The 21,955-nt window shown below is 31.1% G+C and overlaps 1 protein-coding gene and 1 long non-coding RNA gene across 6 annotated transcripts in view; one reads left to right on the top strand and one right to left on the bottom strand.

Annotated features, from left to right (window-relative positions):
* LOC107441760 (uncharacterized) overlaps positions 1-6,015 on the top strand; it is a 28,708-nt gene extending 22,693 nt beyond the window's left edge. For all 3 annotated transcript variants that reach the window (XM_016055127.4, XM_016055135.5, XM_087167332.1), the window contains one exon: positions 2,882-6,015. In XM_016055127.4, coding sequence (XP_015910613.3) covers positions 2,882-3,631 — 750 coding nt within the window. In that variant the 3' untranslated portion in view covers positions 3,632-6,015. The remainder of the gene's footprint in view (positions 1-2,881) is intronic.
* Positions 2,834-21,955, bottom strand: part of LOC110282269 (uncharacterized) — a 137,720-nt gene continuing 118,598 nt past the window's right edge. For all 3 annotated transcript variants that reach the window (XR_011636565.2, XR_015435320.1, XR_011636564.2), the window contains exons 3-4: positions 6,073-6,138; positions 2,834-3,731 (exon numbers count right to left, since the gene is read on the bottom strand). This is a non-coding gene — a long non-coding RNA (uncharacterized LOC110282269). The remainder of the gene's footprint in view (positions 3,732-6,072; positions 6,139-21,955) is intronic.

The following is a 21,955-nucleotide window of genomic DNA, read 5'->3' as shown; positions in this document are numbered from 1 at the left end:
CACTTGAACTTGACCAGTTCCATGTGTGTGACTCTGGAGACGTAAGAACGTGCGCTATCATGGAACAGAACCACACGCTCTGTGAGCAGCCCCGGTCTTTTGTTCTTGATGGACCTGCATAGGCGTCGTCGCTGTTTGAAATCGGATAACACCTCTCTGCTCCTCGAATTTTGCAACGTGAACGCCGTCCTGTCCTCATACGGACTACCGCATCATTTGGGCGCCGCTTTTGATAAGAGCCTCTGCTCTCTCCTGCGCATGCTGGCGCCCGCACATTCTCCGATCACAGTCAGAGACTGCAATCGCATCCCTAGATGTCTTGTTTTGTTCTCCCATGGCGAAATATGCAAATATTTAAAACTGTTAAGTTTTTACGTCGTTTCGTACCTTTTCATTTGATCACTCCTTGTATTATTTCTCCTTCCTGTGAAATCTTATTAACCTTTTAATTTTATTGCACCTTTAAGTGTTTGACTTAATCTCAGTGCCTTTCATTTTTTTTTAGATAAATTTTCCCTTTAATTGTCTAATTTTTTAAATTACTTTGTGCATTATCCATATTTTAGGTAGTAAGAAATACTTAGTTTGGTTCACAAATTAAGTATTTTTTTCTGTTAATTTCACTATTCAACAAAAAATATTTTATTAATTACTGAATATATTTTATATCCGCAACATATATATAACTTCTGAATTTTGCAATACATACTACTGGAAATAGTTGAATTTTCTCATTAACTTGTTTAATAGACATGCTTATATTATTGATTTATGAAAGCATTTTATTCCCCAATAATTAAGTTAATAATTTAAATTGTTTAATATAAACATTTCTCTTTTGTGTACTTTATTATTTTTTTTTTGCTCCTCTTGAGATATTGCAGTGCCTCTTTTTTTTTATTACTAACAGATCATTTGCATCCTTCTTTTTATTTTTTTATTCTACTGGTTAACAACCTCAGTTGAAAGTTCAAAATTTCCGAGGTAATTTTTAAAAAAACTTGAGTCTTTCCTGGAAACACTTCTTTTTTTTTCTGTTGAAAAGGATTGAAAATTATAATAAAAATTAAGGCACCATAGTTTGCATTTTCTCTCATTTGAATGCCCCTGCCCAAAAATTTTTTCTGAATGCATTCTAAATAACTAAACTAAACTCAGTGGTGTGACAGCCCATAGAGGGCCAAGGCCTACTGTGCCCATCTCAGTTTTCTTGGGCTCTGGGGTGCGATAGCAGATGTTCCGGTTAGGTGGTCAACCGAACGCGGAACCCCCAGTGTTAAGTTCCCAAGCATGCTTGGTAATCATTTATCGACCCACTGAAGGGATGAAAGGCTGAGTCAACCTTGCCTGACCCGAGGATCGAACCCAGGACCTGTGGCACGGGAGCGCGAAGCGCTACCACTCAGCCAACGGGCGTCTGAATGCATTCCTCTTTTTGTTAAAAAAAAAAAAAACAGGATAAGATTTCATTTTCTCTCTATTTACTGACGATTTAAACAAGCCACATCTGCATATTTTTGTCCAAAAAAAAAAAAAAAACAAACAAAAAAAAACAAAGCTAAGTTGGAAGTTTCTTGACAGCAAATTTTATCTCTTTATTCTAAAAAGGAAACATAAAGCTGTCTTTTCTTGACCCTGCGATTATCACATAAATTTTTCATTCACAGAACACACATTTTTCCAGCTTAATTCTGTATATATTTAGTTTTGTTAATTTTCCAGTAGTCTTTTGAGGGTCTTGAATGAGGCTTTCCAAATTCTAAGCAATTGGTTGATGTCTCAGTGACTTCACTGTGAGTTTGTTTTCTATTGGCTGAAAATTTCAGCTAATTACTGTTTTTAAGACACTGCACCACCCAAGATGAGTAAGAAATTTACAAACTTTTAACTAGGATTAGCAGAGAACAATATGTAGCTTTTTTTTTGCGAAAAAAAATTCAGTTGTGGCTTGTTTAAGACATTGCAAAAAATCTTGTCCTGTTTTTTAAACAAAAAGATAGGTGCATTCAGAAAAAATGTGTTTTTAGGGAAGACTTAAAATGTTAAAATATTTACTCAGCAATTTTTTAGCTTCAATTAAGGATATTTACCAGTATTGTAAAAAAATAAAAAGGGGAATGCAAAAGATCTTTTAGTAATTAAAAAGGGGGACACTGCACTACCTAAAGATGAGCAAAAAAAAAAAAAAAATAATAATAATAAATAAATAAAGTGAACAGCAGAGAAATGTACATATTGCATAATTTAAATACACATATTGGGGAATAGACTGCATTCATTGATTAATAATAAAAATGTGTTCATTTGAATAGGGAAGTTAATGAAATGAAAAAATTTAACCATTTCTTGTAGTACATGTTACCTCTTAAAACTTTAAACCTTATTGCTAAGTATGAAAAATCATATGCACTAAATACCTCTAAAATTATAAAATAATCCTCTAAGTATTTCCTTAAATTTTTTTTCAAAACTGAGTCTCTCTTTTATTATTATAGGGTAGTATATTATGTGGATATAAAATATTTATATTGAATGCTGAAATTAACAAAATTAAAAAAATGCATAGTTTGGTTCAACAATCTAAAATACGGGTATACACAAAGTAATTATAAAAATTAGACAATAAGTGTGAAAAGTCAGGCACTCCGATTAAGTCAAAGTATATATCATTTTTTTTCCAAAGACTTAATGGTAAAAATAAAATTTGTTATAGCAAAAAAAAATTTCGTTATCTGTTCAATATGTTACTAAAGGCTTTTTCTATTGATAACATAAAATTTTTTGTCGTAATAATAATTATGAACCAACAAACAGATATTCATTGATGAAAATCTTTCAATCTTAATCAAATTTATTTTCTATAAAACTTTTTATTTTTCAGGCAATTTCCTATAAAACACATCTTCGCAACAAACATCCAGGAATGGAAGGTTTATACTCCTGCACCTTTTGTTCCTTCAAATCTGTAAGTAAAGAGAACTTTTTACACCATGTTTCTGACCACGAGCGCCAAGGTTCCAACATTGAACTCGAGGCTGCTTCTGCCTCGGCCAGCATACCGGAGGGGCCTCTTGAAACAGCTGTTACTGATCCATCTTCAGTTGAAATGCAACTTACAGACAATGCTGTTCAACAATTAGAAGGTATTCTTCCCAGCAATGTCACGGCAGCTCAGCTGATTTATAGTTGCTTGAATGCACTAAATCAAGATGGAGGAACAGTAAATCTTCCACCAGGAATTACTGTGAACATTCCTCAGGGAGATTCTAATGTGGATGGCACTCAAACAATCACCATACAGTTGCCATCTGGTCAGGATCTGGAAAACGAACCTTATTATTTTACAATTCAACAGCAGGATGGCACCACCACTTCTCTAGTATTGCCCAACGATGAGCAAAATGATGAGAATGCCCAAGCAGCTACAGATTTGGCTGGTGTTCAGTTTGCCGGAGATAATCTCACGGACACCTCCGAACTAAACTGTGATGCAATACTCCAAAGTGATCATAATGCTGTGCATGGTACTGATCAAGATGAAGCATCTGTTTCAATGACTATCTCTAATGTATTGAATGGATCAACAAAGATTTCGCAGGTCTTGTCGAATGTTGATAGTTCTTGCATTTAAACTTTTTTTTCCTTCAGGAATTGGAGATAATTGGATGATTTGCCGAAGATTGATTTATAGTTTATATCTCTTGTTTCTAAGCTATTTTCTGTACATCTACCTGTAATTATGTTATTTAATAAATATATTTTCACACTTAATTCTAAATAGTAATAAAGTTAAAAACCATAAAAGAGTGTTTTGAATAAATTTAATGTGTTTCAGGTCGTTTCAGGAAGTTTTTTAAAAATTTGTAAATAATTTTAAAAAATGACTTAAATTTTTTTTTATCTCTATGAGACCAAATTAGTACTTGTTGTAAAATTTTTGTCCTATTCTTGAAATTCAAAAATTTGGTTAGAAAGAGAAAAAGAATCACTGTCGTGAGATAGAATTGATATGTATTACTACCTTTATTAATAAATAATCAGCATTTTTTCTTTTGATTTCAAATGAAATTTAATTCGTTTAGGAATGATTTCAGCAGTAATTATTCATACCAAAGTATGCATGTATTTATTAAAATCTTCTAAGCTTTTTGATATATTTTATTTTTTTACCCATTGCGGTTTCATACCAGTTTGTGTTCAAGTGCGAGACGAAATAATATTTATAAATGTTTTTGCCGTTTTTATTAATAAGAATTCAAATTATTTCCTCAAAGAATCTGTTTAATAATTTATGAAAGCATGCAATAATTTGTGAATATGTATATTAATTTATAAATCTATGTATGAATTATTGTTATTTAAAATTTGTATTTTTCTTTTCTTCATGTACTGTAATATCACTTCATGTACTGTACATTTGTGGAAATAATACTTTTTAGAATTGGTGAAAATAACGTTTTCCTATTTTTACTGTGGTCCCTATCTATCTTTTATTTTTTATATTCGAAATTCTAATGTTTCAATTGTTTTTCAAACATAATTTTCCTCTTCACATGTTATTTTTAAGGCTACATTGTATTTTAAAATAATTGATTGTATTCCAATGTAATAAAATATTTTCCCTAGCTTTTGACTATAGAAATGTATCTTTAGCTTGTATTCACTGCAATATTTATGTCTCTGAATTTGCAATTCTTAACCATTCTCTTGCCGTAATATCTTCATGATAGTTTAAAACTAGGTTTGAAATGGTTTACATTATTTTAATTTTTTTAAGTTGTTGATTGTATGTTGCATGCTATGTCAGTATTGTCCATATTATATGTGTACTGTTTCAAAATTCATTTTTCTGAAATGTGGAATGTTTGCAATTATCGTAAACATAATTGATATTAAAGTGTATAAGTTAATACTTTTTAATTTTTACTTTTTTATTTGAGAAAGTTTAACATAAATGTTTAAGGATTTATTTTTAATGAGTAAGTTCTTATTTTTAGTTTTGAGTTTTTAAATTTGTATCTGTGCAATTTTTATAATTTTTCCTACAAAAATATATTAATAATAGTTGAAATGTAAAATTTCTCATTAATTGTTGTTATAATTCTTAGTTTTTCTTGTAATAAATAAATATTTATAGTTCAGTAAATAATTATTTAGTTCAGTAAATACTGAACTAGCTCCCTCCCTTTTTTATTTAAGTACTACTTTTCAAGATTTTGATTAAATTGTTAAGCAATACTTATTTATTATTTATTTACTTATTTTGTAAAAAGATTATTTTAAGTTGGTATAATTAAATTATCTTCAAAAACTATTAGTGTTTAAAAATTTGTATATTTAATCTTTTTCATTAAATTTGTATGTTTTTTTGTTTTCTGCTACCTGATTTTTTAGTTTTCACTTATATTCAAATTATTCATGATAAAATTTGACCTAAACTAAATTTTGAATTTTTTATTTTTTTTTTATTTTTATATGTTCTAGAAAAACTACATATTTTTCAAATTTTTTTTTACAGATTTTTTTTTTTATAAATCAATTTTTGTGTTTAATAATATTTTAAATCATTATAAAAATAAATAATTTATTTAGTTGTATGTTTGATAAACTCATATTCAAAAGTTTTCAATTGTTTAAAATTGTTTATTACTCTTTATAAAGAGTAATGTATTTTTCAATTGTTTTCATGTTTATAAAATTTTGAACTTATGAGTAAAATGGTATGAATTGTATATTCAAGAATAACTCTGCTTCTTTCATTTTGCAGTCTATTTGTATTGAATAACTGTTCTGAATGTAATTTCTAATGTATATTTGTGGTGCTTTTTCTTTGCCCTTTCTCTTTCAAAGCAGTTACATTAAAAATCTCTTATGAAATGTATGTGACAAAAATTCAAAAAGTGATGGTACTTTAATTGTATATAGCATATTTTAAGAGAATTTAACTGACTGGAAGTCAGCTCAATGTATATCATTATTGATAAGTTGTTAAATAAATTGTTTTCATAAAAGTTATGATCTTCTAATTGCTCAAAATTTATGAAAAATAATAGAATTTATATTTTTTCTTACCTTGTTACTCACAACTTTAGCTATATTGATCTTCAAAGGATTCTTTTTATATACTGGGAACTGTTGCTGTAATAAAAAAAGCAAATAAAACTCAAATAATATTAAAATAAAGATATGCAGGCGATAATACATAGAACTATTTCCACTAGATTTGAACTACTGTGTAATTTGTTGGCTTTAGACCAAGGTTGGCAAGTTTCTGCCGAGGTGGTTAAAGCTACTGGTAGAAATTGGTTAAAACTGGCTGCCACATTTGTGGCAGAAATTCAGAAAAAGACATAAGAGTAAGTACTGAGATTGACATACAATGGATAATTCATAGAAAAAACAAATTAAATGTTAAACAAAGTACAATTTATTTACAAAATTATCACTATTCAAAATCAAATATTACATTGTTTGCACTTTGCAGTAATCTATAACAAAAGACAAGTTTTGATGCAGTTTCTAAACCTAAACAATTTCTCAATTTGCTATGCACGAACGAGTAATTTGAGAAGATTCTCTCAAGTCCAGCAGAACTAGCAGGTGTTGCCATCAAGGAACAAGCAAGATTTGAGAAACTTTCATCCATTGCATATTTTTTAAAACTGGGCCACCATGTAGCAGTTGGCGTAGCTGTCAAAACTTGACTGGAAAAATAAGTTTCAGGAAATGGGGCCGATTTGTTTTGCAAAACTATGACATAAGGTACAAAATCTGGGTTAATATACCTACAGCAAAGATTAAAACCGTTACTGTTATAATAATTGGATTGTTGCCATGCAAATTATGTCTTGAAAAGAAAAAAACTAATTGAAAATAGCTTTATTCAGTTTTGTTAAGAGTTAAATGATAATAATTACTGAATTTCAGAGTTTGATATAATAAACTAAAATCTAGTATTTATATTTATAATTACATTACTTAATTCTTTATTTTATATAAACATTTGATACATTGTACTCTTTATATTTAATATAAACAAAATAATACATATTTACAAACAATGAATTAAAAAGTTTGTTACAGTTACATGGAGTTACATTTTTCACTTTACTTAAACAAAATGTCATTAAGCAATTACTAGAACTAATATAGACGTTTATTTAGTTTCTGCCAGTTTTTACCGGTTATAACCAGTTTCTGCCACTGGCACGGCAAAAAGCCAACCCTGCTTTAGACGCAAGCCTTTTCTGCTTTCACAATAATAATTTTCGTTCCTGCGCAAGTGCATTTTCTCAAAGGCTGCCTTATCATTTGCTACCCCTTTAGATTTGAGCCTGAAAAAAACATTACAGACTTCTTGTTTAAAAGTCTTATCTATTTATTTAGATCTTTCATGTGATTTTAAAAATAATAAATTCTAATAAAACGATTAAAATCTTAGAATTTTTAAATGTTAAATTGAGGAATCTCCATCGATCTGAGTATTATTTATATTTTTTAATGCTATCGTGTCACAACGTTTTTCTATTGTATTAATTTGAAATTATTATGAATTGCTGAATATTAATAAAAAATTTTTTGGAAGCTGTTAGAATTAACTGTTGAAACTGCTGTTCTGAACAAAGTAATTATAAAACTATAAATAGCATTTTTTATTCTTCCATAAGCAAAATTGACTTTTATGTATTCTTCTAAAGTAGAGCAAACAATACTTTTTAGTTAGCTGTTTGCATTTTTAAAAGTAGTATGGTATATGATGCTCCAGAAAATGTTCTTAATTTTTTTTTTTTTAAATGTTGTCCTGATTTTTTCTTTTGCCTGCTATGAAGCCTGGTGAGGAAAAAGATTTGAAGCAACAAATGTGAATTTGCCAATTAAAAAACGGAAAATTAAGGTGAAAAACAGTTCGAGATAAATTAAGTGAGGGGTGAGTGAAACAGTAAACGCAAAGTAGCCAATAAAAAAATGGGAAATAAATAAAGATGAAAATAAAACTCGAACACCCGCAGTGGCCGTGAAAGGTAAAATAAGCAGATTGCATGTCGCATCTGGCGAGTTTTGAGAATGGTGTCTATTTTTTAGAGCTCGAAAGATATTGACTTTTACCATTATAATTTTTGAAGAAAATTAACTTTTTATATTATAAAATGTGTCTTTCCGCCTTGGATTCACGTTATTATTAACTTTAGATACTCTCTTATTTTGTCATTGGTTTTAATTTCGCAAAATGATATATTTTTCTCATAAAAAGTTATATTATAGATATATTTGTCGTATAGTAAGTATTAATTAAGTACTTTTGTAAGTCATAAAGTCACTATACTGGAGATATATTTCTATCATATTCACACATAAAGTATTTAACCCTTCAAAGAAGCGGACATAATTTTTTAGGAATAAAGTATATAGATTTGCTGGTAATCTATAAATATATATTTCTCTTACGCGGCCTTATAAACTCTGGTATTTGTCCCGCAGTGGACTGATCGTTAAGACGCGGCTCCCAGCATATCACCGAAGTCAGGCATCACTGGCTACGGTCAGTGTGCGGGTGGGTGACCACTTGGATCAGTCTGCGTAGGGACCGAGGGTGTGCGGTATTGGTCCTCGTTAAACTGTGCTACCGTAAAGTGCTCGACTTCGCGCGCAGGTCGTCGGGCTACCGAACCGGGGGTGCCATCCCCACCGCAGAGGATCAAAATTGTGATGGCATGTCTTCGGATCATCCTCCGGGATGTTTCCCAGACCGTCGCCAATAGCCCATTGTGCAGCTCTAGTGCGACGTAAATTAACAACAACAACAGCAAACTCTGCTATTTCTGTATCTATTGATAACAACATAGTTATTAATACATTTTGTTAGGATGTCTTAAGTAATAATTTAAGTAGTGTTAAAAAATTAATTATACCTTAAGTATTTATTCGGAATAATTTTGCTTTTTTTTTCATTAAAAAATTTAGTTACGAGGCAATTATTTAGATTTATTTTTGATCCTTTCTGAAATAGCTATAGAAGTTTTAAACTCAAACTGAATTTTGTTTTACCAATTATAGGTGACGAAGCTCTTACCCTTTTCGAGGAATAGCATTGTACATATATTGTAGAAGTAATATTAGTAAAGTACGTAATGGAGTCTATTAAGGGAAGAGTTTGCTTTTGGCCGTGTCAACCTTCATGTATCAAAAGGTACCTATAAATAATAAATGTGAATGTTATATTCGAGGTATCTGCTTTAACGTGAGTGTTATATTCGAGGTATCTGCCTTATGGCACTTGCCTCTTCAACGGAGTTATTTGCCATAGACAACGAATGAATGACATCTAATTTGAAAGTACAATATAATGAATTATTTACAACAAAAAAAATTATCCGATTAATATGAAATAATACTTTCAAGAACGAAGGCGAGAAAATCCGAGTAATATATAAAATAATATTTACCACGTCAAAAAAGAAGTATTTACAAGATGAAGATCGAATCTGTAATACTTCGGAATAGAAGTTAACCTGTCTTATATACTAGGGAACTAGTATTTAATAATCTTATTGGTGGATATATGCCACACTATTTTATCTTACGATGGAGATGTCCCGAGCTCATTCTCACGGTTGTTTCTATGATTTAATGACTGCCGAATAAATTTTAAATTATTACTAAAATTCACTACGCAAAAAACTCTGACTATATCGCCGACATCTCTTGAAAATAGTTGAAATTGAAAGCTAAATACTTTCACGCGGGCAATAGCTAGAGTGTAAAAAAAAACAACTTTTTTTTTACGTATTGTTTAAAACTAATTAGGATTGGAGAATAGTTGAAGAATTAGAATATTTAAATACAGTTGTGCAACTCATTTGACTTAGTTACCATTAAAGTTTGTGTGTTGTACCTGATAATTTTGAAAAGAAACCAAGCTTTTATTATAATTAATATAATTTTACATGACTCACTCTAATTTATCATTGACTAGTTATTTTCGTAGATTTTTTTTATATTAACGGTTTTTATTTAACGGACCGAGATAGGTACCAATTAAAAATTTAAGATAGAATTATTTGAAAAATTCGGAAATGTTTTTTTCACACAAGGAATTTTTGATGGTTGACATCAACCTGTGGTTCGGGTTGGCACACTAAATTTTGAATTTGAAAGACAATTAATAGTTAAAAACGGAAAGTTTAGATTACAACGGGTGAAGAATTTTCGTTAGAAGTACTCAGTTGAATAAGTTAAAAATAAACACGTGAAAGGAAAGGGGCAAGGTCTTATTTAAATTAAACATAGAGGCGTGTTACTGATCGACAGGGTTACTGTTTGATACGGTGTGATGTTACTAATCGATATGGATCCCTCGATATCTATGATAATCAATTAAAAATAAAATATATTCTAAGTGAAAGCGAATTTAATGAATATATAAGAGTATTATTTCAACACAACACTTGCATATAAAACATCCAATAAATTTTTCGATGTCTATTTTAACATTTTAATGAAAATAATATAATACAATATAGCTGATAATAATAATAATAAAATTATTCATATTTAAAACAATAAATTTAATACTTCAATTATGAATTTATCTACCAGCTCTCCCTCTCCCCCCCCCCCCAAAGAAGAAAAAAACTAAAAAGAGGTGGTGTTGTTTCGAATGACTCAAGGACAAGCCAAGCTCGCTATCAATTGGCGTTTCGCGAAATAAGCTAAGAAGGTGCATCTTTCGTTGTTGTTGAAGTTCATTTACGTCGCACTAGAGCTGCACAATGGGCTATTGGCGACGGTCTGGGAAACATCCCGGAGGATGATCCGAAGACATGCCATCGCAATTTTGATCCTCTGCAGAGGGGATGGCACCCCCGCTTCGGTAGCCCGACGACCTACACGAGAAGTCGAGCACTTTACGGTAGAACAGTTTAACGAGGACCAATACCGCACACCCTCGGTCCCTACGCAGACTGATCCAAATGGTCACCCACCCGCACGTTGATCGCAGGCAGTGATGCTTGACTTCGGTGATCTGCTGGGAACTGTGTCTTAACGATCAGTTCACTGCAGGACGTGCATCTTTCGCTCGAGAAGAGTGTAACTCAAGGATGAAAGAACGTCTTAGCTTTGAACTCTACGGACAGATTTTAGTACCACTCATTCGCGAGGCCACTTCCTCAATTTAGACATAGGTCTGAAGGAGAAAGAAATTTTCTTCAGATTCCTTTACCCATGGTACTTCTTAGCGATTTTCGATACCACAGATTTTATGATCCTCCTCTCTACTAAGACACTGTGTTTCTTAGTAAAGAGGAGGATCGAACCCCTGTCCTCACAGACCGGAATCCTATTCTCTAACCACTAATATACACTAAGTAAAAACAAATTGTTTTGATATATTTTAACAATTTTGTGTGTAAGTCTCGATAACAAGTTCAGAGTGACAAGTTCAATTTCAAGGCAACTAATTAGGTTGTGAAAGTCATATCACCCAAGATAGGCGATCGAAATGGGCTACAGATGGCGTTGAGCAGAACTTTCTACCGATAGCAACACTTTGCATGCTTGCACTATTAGCGCGTGGAGAGTCTTAGAAGAAAGAAGTACGTTAGTTTAAGTCTTGATTTTCATATAGATTAAAATCTTTTAAGCTGAGAAACTCTGTAGAACTGAAAACTGCATTAAACATAGTTCTAAAAGAAAGCATCATGGACATTTTAAAAAATATTTTTATTAATTAAAACCGAAAAATATTAAAAAAAGGAAAAATATCGTAGTGCATTCTTATACAACTGAAAAGAGGAGGAGAGGGAAGGGAAGTGTCAAATGCATGGAATCGGTCTTATCGAGCGTTGCGATCGCCTATAGAAACTTCGTGTTTCAGAAAACAATTTTTAACAAAAATAAATTTTGCTTGAAACTTTTATTTTTTTTTTTCCAGATGTATTTTATTAAGTTTAAAAAATTGCTTAAAATCGTACATCTAATATTTAAAAAACATCACAAATTGATAACTTATATTCAATATAGCCGAAATAGCATGAGCTTCACTAGTTATTTTTGTTATATTGCAGAAGTTCGAGAATTGCATATTCAATTTCATGATATTTTTCGACGTTAGCTGACGTAGAAATTTGCATACATTATAGAATAGTATCGGTATTGTAAAAAAAGAAAGAAAAAATTCAAATTATGATGCAGCAACTCAACTCAAAACAATTGGTTTGACTTTTACGAAATCATTTTGTCGGCCGAAAACAAAGCTTTCCTTATAATTCAACACCCGCTTTCAATGTGTTACCAAATAAAAAGATAATAACACATCCGTCTGCTCAAGTACCAGGCAGTTACAGCGAAAATTACCACAACCCGACCTCTCAACTTTAATGGGTCCTCTTGTTTTTAAATGGCATCCTTTCCTACCACTCAGAACAATTCTTTTTTTTAAGCAGACGATAATAAAAATAAAATAAACTTTGAAATCCTGAATCGCCACTCAACTCCGCTCCGTGAAATGTTTACATAAGATTGTGGGTGGTGTTAGGGTAATAATAACAATAATTTTCCAACAGTTCTAGGCACAGACAATTACTTTAATTTTTCTGTTCTACCTGCCCGGTCTTCAAAATGGTGTCAGCATGTTGTCCAGTTGTGTAGAAAATCCTTTTATTTAAGTTTGTAAGGCTTCGGAGGGTTGTCACGGAATGACAAAATTATTACTGGCGGTTGCAGTTATACGTGTGTTGTACGTACAATATCTTCTTATTCCGTTCAAATTACTGGGCGTGAGGATCAAAAAGGGTGGCACACCTCCAGAGAATTGTTTGGTATTTAAACGTGAGGTGTTTGGGCAACAAAGCAACCTCCTCACTTAAATTCTCATTTTCTTCTTTGGTATTGCGTTATTATTATTTGTGAAAGAAACGCTTGGGAGTTATACTCTATTAATTTTAACGTTTTCTGTATCAGTCATAATACCGATATTATTGTATTTATTAATTAAATTAATTACCTGGATTAGAAATAAATATAATTTGATAGCAATCGTACGTTTATTTAAAAGAACTTAATAGTTTGAACGTAACTCTTATATTGGGACGACATATAGAAACCAATTAAATGTTATTTATGATAAAAATTCATGTTTTTACTTTGTATTTCCCTTTTGCTACGGTAAATATGATTGCGATGTAAATTCTGTTCTTAATTTAATATGAAATTTTTTGCATATGTGAATCATAGTAATTTAAATTCTTTGTGAGGAATTGCTTATAGGAGAAGGGAAAATTTTTAACTGTCGACCATAGTTACTCGTGTAAAATCCAACATTGACGTTCTACATAATTCTTTTGGCGAGAAATTCTAGTAACGCACTGACATAAGTATTTTATTTCAATGTTTCCTATGCTGTAAACATAAAGTATATTTAAAGTAATAATTTTATTTTATTTTTAATTTTGAATTTCAACAAATAATTTCGAAATTTTGTGTCAACAAAAGTCATGCCGAATTAATATAAAATTAAATAAAAAAAATTAAATAAATAAATAAAAAGAAATAGCTGAAGTTACTTGCGCCGGCTTAATGGATAAGTATAATTTTATTTTATAGTGAAAGAAAATCTGGAAAAATAAAGATTAAATCTAAAAAGCGTTGATTCTTTGTTGTCCTCTGATTCGTTAGAATTTTTTGTATAAAAAAAAATTTAATAAAAAGTGAAAAGACGTTAAAAAATTCGGTATCATCATGCCGGTACGACAGCCCAGGGTGAGCCACAGTCTTCAGTTGAAGATTTCAACAGGACCACAAGGACCACCAGTTCTTTATCCCGATTACTCAAAAGTCTGATTTTGCTGAAGCGACATTGTTATTTTGACCTTATTATTATCTATGGTAAGGCTTCGGCACAAAAATCCTTTTGGGTCTTCTTCCATCCATTCCCATAATCCAATCAGTTCGTTTTTTAAATTTTGTTATATTTAATTATATCAGCCTCTTTAGAAGTTCTTTAAGTTTCTGATTTAAAACGTTTTCACCTACTGACGCCACCAAGGTTACTATTGAGACATTTTCTTTCAAAAACTTTTATCTTGTTTTCTCCATTAAAATCTGCTCAGTTTGAAGCTTTATTTCTGCACGTGTGACATGGCTTTAAAAGCCATATCACACGTGCAGAAATTCACCCAACACAACACACAACGCAACAGCAAGATAAACTTTTCATCCAACATTCAGTCGGTAAAAGTTGTTCTAGAGTTGCCAAAGTTCATGAAAATGTTTATCGTAAACGCGCCGATACCTTCCTTCTATCCCGGCAATTTAGCGCCCACAGTCGATCTATGATTCTTCATGGGTAAAAATCAGTATTCTTTACCTGGCGATTGTTGTCTGTGTATTATTTTACAATGGATCTCGCATATTTATCAATTCCAGCCTTAGTAATTTATGGATCAATAAATTATTTAAACTCTTAAAATTCATCGCCTGTTTATATTCCTTCAGATTGGCGAATTTGGCATAGAAAATCTATCGCCGTTTTGAAAAATAAGCTATGCAATAACATTATTACTCAAAAGTATTTTAATAAGTTCTTTAGAATTGAATCATATTTTCTGCAAAAAAACATTAAACAAAAAGTATTGACACTCACCTAAGATAACAAATATCTGACATCGACACCGAAGACCATCACAAGTTGGCCATCTTGTTTTCTCTTGAAAAAAATGTTGTGGACTGCTCGCACCTGATTGATCAAAAGCGTTGTTGTGTGAAATGTTGGGCAAACTTTTTCGAAGAGGAGGAAAAAAGTTTCTTCAACTTCGTTTGGCATATCACACGATGATTCTACTTCCAAGTTGCGCTAAAAGTTTTGCATACTGTTGTGTTGAACGAAAGTTGTGTGTTGTGTTGGGCGAATTTCTGCACGTGTGATATGACTTTTATAGATCAACTGAGTTTTTTTTTCAGGACAAAAAAGAAACTTTTGTTGGCCACTTAATGATTTAGGATTTCAGAAGTAATATAATAGAAAATGATATAACAGCTTCAAAAAAAAAAAAAAAAAAAAAAAAAAAAAATGATCTGCCCTTTTTGACACCTATCTTTGCTATCATATCTTAGCAAAAATATTTTATGTTGAAGTCAACCTTTCAAGAACAAAAAGTTCAATAATCGAAACAGTATGGTACAACAATGGATTTTCTTTTTGGTCGCTTCTGTTCGGTCGAAACCATGAACGTATCCCTCTCTGGAATTAAGCGGATTTTAAAATTATTAATCAAATCCTGGGTAAATACAACTTCAAGAGTCTGAGTTTGACTTTGCTCAAAGAAATTTTCTGAAAATCGGGAAGAGACGAAAATATGAGTTACTTCTAGCTTTGCTGATTTGCTTAAATGTTTATCTCCCACACGCATCTGCTATTAATCGTGTACCATATTCAAGACCTTTTCCCAAAATCCAGAAAATTCTTCAGGCTAAGCAATGACACAAGTTTTTTTAGAGTGCATAACACAGAGGCATTAGCAGCAGTTTTTATCGGATTTCCACTTTCACTGAAAACTAATAATAATTATTTGTGCCAACTAGATTTTGCAGCCTCGCTTTCACATAAACACGTCACCCAACCACATCCAAGCACCTAGCCCCGTTTTTCAGAGTGTTATCTTTTAACAGACATAGTCTGTTATGCCGTATAATTTTGACCCCGGTAAGACGACGTGGTCAGCTCCTGAGCTAGTACCCTTCTCACTAAACTTCCATCCCCTTATCTTATCAACGACAGGACTTTCAGTCAAAACTATGTTTATCTTGCTACGTAAGCACGTCGAACGTTTTGGCGGCCGTCAGGATCGAACTATCTCACTTTTTCAATCGCTCATGGTGTCGCCCATGCTGGAAGGATTAGAAGAAATCAAAATCGTTTCTACTCCCCCCCCCCTAATCGCTAATAGTTCCTTAAAATAATAAAATAAAAAAGCATAAAATTGATAAAATAAAAAAGAATTGGAATTGATTTACGTTCATAATAAAAAGAGCTCTTTAAAGAAGTTTTGGACAACGAGGAAAAATACATTATGTAGATATAAGTTATTAAAAAATGCCCTATATAAATAAAAATATTATACTTAATTACACGGTAAAAAATCATAATAAGGAATTATAGCAAGAGTATTAATAAAATATAATTACAATTCTGAACATAAGCTTTAAAATCGAGAAATCTTTTCAATTTTGTGAAAATCAAATTATGAGATTTGAAAATAATAATAAATACTCTGATTTCTTTGTTTGTTGAATTGGATTTTAGTAAGTAATATAATGTAAATAATAATTGATTTTAATAATAGTTTTAATAGACATCACAAAAAATATTTGTAAATAGATTTTCACTAGAAAGCTTCCGATTCTTTTAAATTTAGACTTAGGCTATAGATGGCGCCCTTATCTTACTGTCAAATTTCATTCTGATCTTGTGAATGAAATCGAAATTCACTTATCAATGAAAGTGCGCAGTTTCGTAAACTTGGCAGAGGTTTTGTTTAAAATGTCCCTATTTTGCAAAAAAAAAAAAAAAAAAGAAATGTATCATAAAAAAAAGTTTTTTTCATCAAGAATGCATCGATATATGTAAGGGTCTACATGAATGCAAATTTTTTGGAGGCAACATGTTCTTTAATCGGTTTTGAACAGCCCACTCATTTTTGGTTTTACAACTATCAACATCCAACCTTGTAATTTCGAACCTAATTCAGACACACGGGAAACTCCTAAATCAAACATTAGGACAAACTAGCCTTCGTGGATTACTTTCTGATGGAAGTACGTTTGCGTTATCTGGAGTTATATGTTGTAGATTGAAAAGTAGCATAACGTCTTTTTGCTTTTATAAAAATTTTACTAAAATATTGAAACGTTTTAAAATCTAATTTATCATGTGGGGGAAAAATGCGATAAACCTAAGGTCTTTTTTTTCTTTGTTTCATAGTTATATTTAGCGAGTATTATGCAAAAATGGAAAGCTATTTTAAAACAATTTACTATAGAAATGTAAAAATCAAATTCGTTGATGAACATTAAACTCAGCACAGCATTAGACTAAGAACAATAACTCATAGAAAACAGGTTCCTAACGTGGGCGCTATTGCCACCCGAGACTTTTAGGGGGTGCTAGCAAGATCTTGGGTACTTAATTTAAGGATTTCTGACTGCTGGCCGATACGAATTCCACTCCCGGCTCGCACCGATAACAGTGCTGACGTAAAATATCCTAAGTAGTGCAGGAATCATGGGTTAGAGTCCCCTTGCTGTCGCGTTTACAGTTGGAGGTTTTCCTCTATATGTAAAGCAAATGCGGGTTAGTCCCACCAAAAAGTTCTCCACGAAGGCAAATTTTTCCAAATATTTGATCCAGGAGTTCCTTTGTCTTCTGGATTGGGTTCAAAATTACAAGGCTACAAAGTTGAATATTAGTAGACGTAAACTCAAAATTATGTCTGTGCATTCGCCTCCCAATGAGGTAACCCAAATCGATACAAAATCTGCACCCGGCTCGCACCGATGACAGTGCTGACGCAAATTATCCTTAGAGATAGACGGCTCATGGGTTAGAATCTCCTTGCCGTCGGGCTAAGCGCTTGAGGTTTTCGTGGTTTTTCTCGCCATCGAACGCTAACGCGGGTTAGTTACACCATCAAGTACTCAAGGATGGCTAGATTCCCCAATGTTTGATTCAAGAGTTTCCTTTTCTTATGTAATTGTGGCAAGTTCAAAATTGCAAGGCTACAGAGTTAACCATTGATAGTTGTTAACTTAGAATTGAGTTGACTGTTCAACGCTGGTTATAGAATAAAACAATAGAAATAATTATCGTAGAGTACGAGTTAAAATTTATAATTTTTTTGGCATGAAATCGAATTAAAATTGTTTGTCTCAAAAAATTGTAAGAAAAGGAAACTTTTTTTCTTCAAGACGACTGTAATGTAATACTCACTACATGATTTCATGTTTTGAATTTTGATTTAAATTTGAGAAATGATCTAAATTGTTAACTTTCGGACCTATTGCAGCTTCTCCAACTTGCTCTAAAAAGCTGATCTTATTCTTTAATTAAATTAAATATGCATATAAAATTAAATAAATTGATAAATTTAAATGAAATAAATATGCACAATTCGAGTACTTTAAGATATGTAAATTTTTGTTTGCTTTTTCTAATTTTTAACTCGTTTTTTAAAGACGTTTTTAATATAAAATAATTTGTTAGTATAACGGATTTCTAATCATAAACAATCAGAAAATATAATTTTGTCCTATATATTTTAAATTATTATGAATAAATCTGATTTTATGTTTTAATTTAATATTTAATACATGACATTGATACGAAACTACAATATTTTTTCAGTATTATTATTTATAATTAAAAATTATTTATTAGCTTCCATACTCAAGTAAAACAAAACGGTGGAATTGTTTAACCGCTCAAAAAGTAAACTAAGTTATTCTTCTTCTTTTATTTTATTTACACATATAGCAACAATGTATGAATTTCTTTCGATGACATTAACAAAGGAAAATGCAAAATAATGTAAGGAATAATTTTTTCAGTATTATTATTTATTATTAAAAATTATTTATTAGCTTCCATGCTTAAGTGAAACAAAACGGTGGAATTGTTTAACCGCTTAAAAAGTAAACTAAGTTATTATTCTTTTTTTATTTTATTTACACATATAGCAACAATGTATGAATTTCTTTCGATGAGGAACATTAACAAAAGAAAATGCAAAATAATGTAAGGAATAATAAGGAAAAAAAAATAATGTAAAGTAGTTAAGTGATTCATAAAAACGCATACTAGCATTGGAAGTTATACCTGACCCAATTGTGTATAAACAAATTAGTAAAAATGTTTGTTAGATTTACAAATAGCGTAACTTCGCTATTTGATTTTTTTTTTTTAGAATTTCATTGGCTGTTATTTTTTTTTTTGAAGCAAAGCATTTTGTGTTTATCATACTTCTAGTACTTTCAAATTTCCTTTCATGTAAATTATTTTTATTCTTGACTAGTCTTAACAATAGTTACTAATATCAGGAATTTATTTTTTTATTAAGCATTCAGATTTTAAAGGTTGAAAAAACATGTTTACCTCGGCAATATATGTTGTTTACGTCCTAGCTCTTCATTTAAATCTCCAAATAAAAAATAAAAAAAAGAAAATTTCTCTCTTTAGAAAAAAAGGGCAACATCCTGTAATCCCAAAAAAAAGTCACTAACACCGAAATTTCTTTCCCTTTCTCCTTTGAGGAAGTAAAAAGAATCCTTTTTCAGGAAACGGGAAAAACTAGGAACAAGGCAGAATTTCTGAATGGAGAGGAATTTTATGGACAAAAATCTAAATTGAGTTTTCAGGTATTTGCATTAATCTACAAAGGAGCTGAAAAGAAAAGAAAAAAAGATTTAATTCAACAGTTCTTTGTGCGACGTCAGTTGTTTTATTTTATCTTTGATTATTAAGCTTGTTCAAAAAGAGAAAAATAACTGTTAAGCTTTCAGATCAGAAAAATATATTTAGTAGATAAAGAGAAATAATTTCGATAGATGAATAGCTTTAAAGGTTAAGTATTTATTTTTAAATTCATACTTTTATTTTGTTTTATTACCGGCGTTGAACAGAAGGCCCAATTTTGACCTTGCGACTACCAGAATCCAACACCATAGCCTTGTATAATTTTGAACTCAACCCAGAAGACGAGAGAGCTCTTGAAGCAGGCATTGGTACAAACTAGCCTTCGTGGAGAACTTTTTGATGCAACTAATCCGCATTTGCGTTACATGGTTAGGTAAATCACGAAAACCTCCCGCAGTTTGCCCGATGTCAGGGGATTCGAACCCATGATCCATAAACTCGGCAAGAAAATTTCCGAGTAATGGTTACTGAAAGACTAATTTCTTAAAATAATAATTAAACAGCAGGTAAATTATTTTTGTTCATTTTGGTAGTTTGGCGATTTTTTAGTTTATTTCTGCAATTTTTAAAGATAACGTTAAATATTTCAAATTCATACCTGCCAACTTTTAATCCTTTCAAGGATGATTTTCCCCAGTGGCAGTAAAATGGAATTTAAATTACAATTTTAAGCAGAAACACACGCTGTATTTTGAGCGAGCTCATATGGTCTACCAAAATAGTTTTACGTATTAATATATATGTTTAATTTTTTTAAAAATAGTGGTGTTTCAAAAAAATTATAAATTAATCTTATAAATGCAAGAAATACATAGAAAGCATAGATTTTACTACCACTTTAAATATAGAAATAAAATTTTACGCCAAATGGGTAAAAGTTGGCAGGTATGCAAATTATTAAAATAGACTTCTCTTCATGGAAAGTTTCTTTGTAATGAAGTTTCTTTAGCAAAAATTCTCACATCTTGCTAACGGGGCAGCTATTTTGCCTAACTTCGTAAAGAAATTCAAAATCAAGTTTTAAAAAAATCTTTCGTTTTTTTCTTTTTTTAAATTTTATCCTTTTTTTAATAAAGAAGAAAATAAATCTTCCTTATACCTTAAAAATTATTCAGATGAAAGGGTTAAAATATATATTGCCATCGAAGACAAGTTTTGAGTCTGCCTTAGTTATATTTACCGAGTTGCGTCAGTTAAAAAGAATAAAAATGGAAGTGAAAATAATTATTCATGCTTAAGCTTGTTGAAGTCAGTAACGTGACCTGAATTCTAAATTTTTGCCTCCCACAAAAAACTTGCATTTTTCGATTGATAAAAATAATAATGCCCAAATAATGACAAGTAATGCCTGGCAAATTTTTTAAAATAATCAATTACAGTTGGTCAGTTAGAGATTGTAAAGTCGTTTTTATAATCTTACCATTTTATAAAGATATCAAACTTATAATCTTAAACATGGATTGTCAATATATATTTTTTTCTTTTCTGCAATTAGTACACCTACGCTCAATAAAAGAATTAAAGACAAAACTTCGAGCAAATTTTGTCGCCTATTTAACTGCGAAACACTTAGTATTTAGCTACGATATGAGAAAGAAAAAAAAAATGGCACCTCAATAAAACTGAACTTCACAGAATTCTGGGAGGTTAGAAAAGGCGGCAACCACCAACTTGGAACTATAAATCATTAACGGATGATTTTTTTTCTCTCGTAATGCTTTACATATCTACTTTTTAGCCTATTTTTATCGATTTTTTTCTTTCTTTTTACAACATGAGGGCAAAGGATGTTCCCCAAGTAAATAAATAAGAAAATCCAAGAAATAAAGATAGAATAAAATAAAATTGAAGAAAAGAAAACGAACAGCTCTGCGCTTAACTGGGTGTGTACCCGAAAATTGTCAACCTTAAAAATGTGGCAAGCTTTTCTTCGCAAAGCCACCCGCCCAAGAATCTTCCTTTTACCAAACGATTGGAACAATTTTTTTCCCCATCGGAACGTGATCGGATTTCAAAACTACAAGTGGAGTTGAGAGCAAGGATGCCGCTTCTATATGTAATAATTACAGTCTCTTAAAAAGAAAGGGATTTAGTCTCTAATAAATATTTCGACCACATTCCGATGAGTGTTTCAATGGTATCTACCCCTCAACCCTTCAATAGAAGAAGTCTTTATTTTATTGGCGCAGGAAGTAAGAGTTGATTTTGGCCTGAATTCCAGAAGGTTCTTTATGAGAAGATTCGAAATGGCATTCAAACTAAAAATTATTATACTATGCGAAGATATATATTCAAGACGTAACTTTTACAAGCAATGTACAGAATGATTAAAATGGAATGGGAATTTTATTTATGGCAGGAGATTTTACAGAGAGGATTTTGCAGATACTTCCAAATATTAATATTTTGTAGTGTTTTCAACAATAATTTTTAATTATTAGATTGCTTCGAAGATGTTCTTACTTTAATAACGCAGGAGGTAAATTTGAT

The sequence above is a fragment of the Parasteatoda tepidariorum genome, chromosome 1 (assembly GCF_982258835.1).
Source record: "Parasteatoda tepidariorum strain Cologne lab strain chromosome 1, Ptep-v5.0, whole genome shotgun sequence".
NCBI lineage: Eukaryota > Metazoa > Arthropoda > Arachnida > Araneae > Theridiidae > Parasteatoda > Parasteatoda tepidariorum.
This window is presented reverse-complemented; position numbering and strand designations above follow the sequence as displayed.